Genomic DNA, 5,662 nt, shown 5'->3' on the forward strand with positions numbered 1-5,662 from the left:
TTTATTCAACTAGAGAATTTGATTAAAAATTTTTTTTGAAAAATTAATTTAGAAAAACTCAGTGGTTTTCGGGGAAAATTATTTTTTATCAAATAAAATTTAATTAATCAAATTAATTAAAATAAATATAAAATTTTAAAAATTAATTTTCAAGTCAGACAATTGACCCAATGGGTAATTGAATTTGAAAATTGGACTTGAGATCGAAAATTGGACTCGAGAACCAAAAATTGAGACCGAGACCCAAAACTAGTTGAACCAAACCCGGTGTATGAAATTGGGCCGACGGCCCAACTAGTTGCTAGACCGGATTGGTTAGGCCGTCACTGGCCCGAATTGAATCGACAACAGTCGAACCGGCTATCGCACCTTCCAAACATGTGAATGCCTAGCCGATGGTGCCTCGGCTATGGCAGCAAGCTGTTCGAACAATTTGCTAAGGGTCTCGACCAACCCCATCGACAGCATTGAGCCAAGCGTACAAACGCCTAGCCAAGGGATGCTGCACTTCGTGCGGTTGGTCGTGCAATCAATCAGCTTGGCCAGACACTTGTTGATTGGAAAAAAAAGGGGAGGTTGGGCATAGGGCCAGCCATTCAACCTCGCGCCAACCACAAGTGCCGAGTCGGTCAGGTCCATTTAGGAAAAACGACTACGATTCGGGATGCTGGGGGAAGTTGTTCAATGATGACACCACCAGGCATGACGGCTACAACAATGGCAATCCGATAGTCGAAAGATGGTCGACGACGGTGGTTCTTCGGTGGTAGAGCAGTGAAAAAATTATACTCCTAGTAGGACTCTAACGATAACTTGATTTCAAATTAATTTTTTCAAAAAAATATTATTTTAATAAATTTAATATTTATCTTGATAGTATTTTATTAATTTAATATTAATGTGAGATATTAAATTTGATTTAATATTTATCTTGATAGTATTTTATTAATTTAATGTTAGTAATTTCAATCCTAGTTTAACTCTCTCTAAAGTCTCTCTATATAAAGAGAGCCTAGGTTATTATTCTCACACACTTGAATTCAAGAAAAGTTGTAGAGAGAAAAATCTCTAAAAAAATTATTTTAGGAAATTTCTAGAGATAGTTTTTATTATTTATAACTTGACCCTAGGAGTTTACAGAAGTTACGAAATTGCACCATTGGTAATTTTGTGAAAAAAATTTCTGATTTAAAGCAAGCCCACACTTTACAGACGTGAGCTTGAGGATAGCGGGGAAGACCACTCGGTCGAAGCGAGATGAATAAAAAAGGTATGAAATTTGATTAAGTGTTTATTATTTTAGATAACACAACCAAGTTCTTGTTTTGGGAGAAAAAAATTAAAACTCTGATTTTTCCTTAAACTTATTTTCCGTTGTATTTTCCAAAGTCAAATTTCCCACATAATGTACATTACGTCTATTGTAAATGAATTAAAAGATAGGTATTACAAATGTATTAACTATTTTCTTGATTGATATTAACCGTTTGATATACATGGAGTTACCACTAAGTATTTTATACTCAATGCATTGTTTTTACCTCTTGTGTGTAGGTTTTCCGAGTTCATTTCAAAGTTTGAAGAGTTGAATCACCTCCTATGAGTCACGATTATTATAAGTAAACCATTGTTTGATTGGTGTATCTATCAATCCTTTAGTGGCATGTATGTAGGTTATTTGTTTAAGGATGCTAAAATGGTTAGATAATTTATCTCAGATCAACAATGAAGTCACTAGAGTTTGTCTTAGACATCAAACCTAATGCTGTCTAATTAGGGTTGTGATCTTATTCAGGTTAAAAGGTGTTACAATTACCTTAAAATAGTTTATTGAAAAGAATTTTGAGATGAAACATAAAAAAAAATTCATTAATACGTCTTAATTCAAGTATTTTTTAAAAAATATCTATATTACCTATAGATTCTATAATTGAAATTGGTGTAATGAATTAATTGGATAAATTCAATTTAAAAAATTGAAAAGAAAACTTCATAATTTCTTTTTAAATTAAATAGCTTAAACTATATTTTTAAAAGAAAATTTAAAATGCATGTGAGTGGTGAGTGGTTAAGTTGAGGAATTTAAAATCTTTTGGGTGCAAGTTTAATCATGTATTTTGAAAGGTTAAATTATGTAATTATTCCTATCCTTTACTTTTAATCAATTTTAGACTATGAACTTTTCAAGTTGGTTAATATTAATTTTATACTTTTCAAATTCATTAGGTTAAATTTTGTTATTAGTCTTATATTATGTGTAAAGTTATAGATTTAGTCGACGTTCTTCAATTAGATCATTCTTAGTCCCTATACTTTTGAAATTTGAAATTTAAACTCAACTTTTTGTGAGTAATATATGGAAATAACAAGTGATCTTACATTACATATGTGATAATATATATTTGTCACATAACATTTTGAAAATAGTGGAATTTAATGATTAATACTTCATCAGGTTTAAAATTTTAAAATTTTAAAAATACAAAAATTAAAATTAAACAAATTAAATCCATAATAGCATAATTTAAATTTTTTAGATAACAATTTTCACCTATAATATAAATGTATATAATCAGTAATTCATATTTCTATCTACACTCAATAGCATAATACATTATAAAAAGGGAAAAGGAAATTCAGATATTAATCTCCAGTTGAATGTTTGAACTTAAGAAACATGAAATCATAGCACACTTCCTAAAATAAATATGTCTCTTATGAATTCCCTAAACCCTTAAACCAAGCATATTTAATCTTTAGGGTTTATATATATAACTAAACATTTGAATCTTGAAGGTTGGGCTGAGCAAGCTGAAGCTGATAGGAGAACTGTTGAGGAATGGTTGCAAGCTGAAGCACACTGCTTGGCTCTCCGTAGAAGGGGAATTCATCAAGAACTTGTTGATGATGCTCCACTGGCTTAGCTTCTAGCCCTCCCTGTTGTTGATACTCGATTGCCGCTCGGTGTTCTTGAATCTGTGAGGTCAGAGGCGAAGGCAGGAAATTTTTATTAGGGAGACAAGATAAACATATAAATGGTTGAACACCAAAGCCAAAAAATTGTATACTAGAAACGTTTAAATTGGATTATTAGTTGGTTAAAGGGACTAAAAATGAAATTATATAATTTTATCAGAATGCTTTTATTTATTATACAAAGTTTAATCTAATTGTTACTTACCCAACGATACATGTTGTTGTTTTCTTCCTCAAGCATTCGTTCCTACAAACATGCAATAAACCCAGGATTGATATTAGCCTATCTGATAATTTAGTACATGCATCTGAGCGGTTTAATTATGTCACCAGTCCTTGTCGTCTTTGTATCTTTGAAATTTAGTTTCTCTATTTGTTTGATTTAAAAATTAAAGTTTAATTAATGAACTGTGGCATTCTCATATTCAAAGGTTTGGTTTTAAAAATTGAATCCCAATTAGTAGTACATATTCAAATTTAATAGAAATCAATTTAATAGTTTTATCAATTGGACTTTTTTTAACCCAGACAAAGAGGAGGACTAAATTATCAGAAGTAAAAGCAAAGAGACAAAATTTCAAAAGTTCTAAGAGTACAAGGATTGAGAGCATAATTAAACCTATGTGAGCTCACATATGGTGAAATTTTGAAGGGCTTTATAATTGGCATATCACCTTTCTACGTAGATTATCAAGCTGTTGCTGCAAGAGCTCATTCTGCCAAATTTTCAAGCCAATTTACATAGATCTCAAATTTTTAGAAGTGATTGTAAGAACCAAATGAATTAAACTTAGAATTTTCAAACGGTACCTTTCGCTCTCGGACCTTGTTGACGGAGCGTTCGAGTTCTTGTTCGAGTTGATCGAGCTCCTCGTAGGGTATAGAGCTCATGTCCTCACCGGTGTAGCGTCTCATGCTTAGTTGAAGAAGACGGGTTTCTTTCCTCAACACTGCCAATTCATTGTACAAATGTTCCTACATACACACACATATAAAATCAAAGGGTAAGACTTGAAAAGTTTCCAAGTAATGAATGTTACATAATTGAGATTAAGTAAACATTTAGTCCTTAAATTTTGTAACAATATTATTTTAGTCCATGAACTATTTTTTTGACATTAATCCCGAAACTTGACAGCTTTTCTCAATTTAGTCTGATGGGCACAATTAAACGTAATCCAAATTTAGGGATCAAATTGAGAAAGTTGATTAATGGAAAAGTTCCTAAATAATTAATCAATTTGTACCCCCTCAAAAAAATTAATTAATCAATGAATCTTACCCGATTGTCATGCTCAGGAATGCGAGTCCCAGTGACCTTCTGGTACCTTTCAATGATTTGCTCCATTCTGCATAATATATATATATATATATATATATATATAAACCGTAAAAGAAAAGGGTAAGAGCATGAATCTTTATAATATCATGTGACACTGCAATTTCGGATAAAAATAGATTCTTTTTTTCATATAAAAGAGAAGCTCTTTTAGATTTAGTTTGGGAAAAGAGTTACAAATATTAAAGTTCGAATATATCAGAATAATACTTGTATCATAAACATATAGATATCTATAATTCACTCAAAACCATAGAAATGTACGCAATTGCATAGAACTTTCTGCCCAGGAACTTGAAACCCGCCATGATTATAACATACATAAGACACTAAGCAACTGATTACATATATAATATTATCGATTGATATTGATATTATTACATAAGATAGTGAGTTTGAGTGCGTGAAACGCATTATTATCCTATTTAAGGGTTTTAAAACAAATATAATAAAGATTAATATTAAAAAAAATTACATATATAATATCAGAAATCATTAGGAACTTTAATGAACCTAAAATCTTGACCATCCATTACACACAACAAAAAATCAAAATTGACTTGGGAGTTATGACCATAGAAGGAACCCTAGGTAGATATGTCATCAGAATCATTGGGACATGGAGGGGTAAAACCAGAACCAACCCAATCGTGGTCTATCAACAACAACCAAATTTTCACGCATTTTTAGGCCATACGTATGAATGATGAAATGAAGAAAAGAAAAAAGGGAGTGGGAGAGAGAGAGACCTATAAGGTTGAGTGCAATACTGGCACATCTTGCCGGTGCTTGAGAAGATGATGAGGCCAATTTGAGCATCGCAGAGAACGGAGAGTTCGTGAGTCTTCTTCAAAAGCCCAGCTCGGCGCTTCGAAAAGGTGACTTGCCGTGTCGTTTGGTTCTCGATCCTCTTGATGGCTATCTTTCCACGTCCCATATTAAGCAAAAACACCACCTTTGAAAAAAATTTTCTTTGTGTGTCTATGAATCTTCTCTAGTTAAGGAAAAGACAAAATCAGGGAACTATGTTCTCTTTTAATTCACTTCCAAAAAACCCACACACACAAAAAAAAAAAGAAGGGAAAATGAAGAAGAAAGGAAAGGAGGTGAGGCTAATAAAGAAGTAAAATAAGGGACAAAGTGGACACAGAAAGAAATGTGATGATAAAATGGAAATTAAAAACTATCTGCAACCCTAAAATAACAAGTTTTATAGTTCATAAAAACAGGAAGGGAAGAAAGGAAGAAAAAGATGACACTGAGTTTACCTATTCCTTTGCTTCTAAAAACTCCTCTCTGCTCCTTTTTTTGTCAAAGCGTATAGCAACGAGGAATTTATTCTATAAC

At 31.9% G+C, this 5,662-nt stretch overlaps 1 protein-coding gene across 4 annotated transcripts; it reads right to left on the reverse strand.

Moving 5' to 3' along the window:
• Positions 1-2,614: 2,614 nt before the first annotated feature.
• Positions 2,615-5,662, reverse strand: LOC105784095 (protein TRANSPARENT TESTA 16). Of its 4 annotated transcripts, none has more exons than XM_012609885.2 (7): positions 5,584-5,662; positions 5,065-5,304; positions 4,259-4,325; positions 3,787-3,951; positions 3,651-3,692; positions 3,182-3,223; positions 2,615-2,976 (listed from the first exon to the last, which is right to left on the reverse strand). In XM_012609885.2, exons 2-7 carry the CDS (start codon positions 5,250-5,252, stop codon positions 2,776-2,778), a joined length of 705 nt encoding a protein of 234 aa, XP_012465339.1. In that variant the 5' UTR covers positions 5,253-5,304; positions 5,584-5,662; the 3' UTR covers positions 2,615-2,775. The 4 variants fall into 4 exon arrangements, with proteins under 4 accessions (XP_012465339.1, XP_012465340.1, XP_012465338.1 ...); XM_012609886.2 differs by having other exon boundaries at positions 5,065-5,309; positions 5,584-5,639; XM_012609884.2 differs by lacking the exon at positions 5,584-5,662 and having other exon boundaries at positions 5,065-5,519.

The sequence above is a fragment of the Gossypium raimondii genome, chromosome 13, assembly GCF_025698545.1.
Source record: "Gossypium raimondii isolate GPD5lz chromosome 13, ASM2569854v1, whole genome shotgun sequence".
Lineage (NCBI taxonomy): Eukaryota > Viridiplantae > Streptophyta > Magnoliopsida > Malvales > Malvaceae > Gossypium > Gossypium raimondii.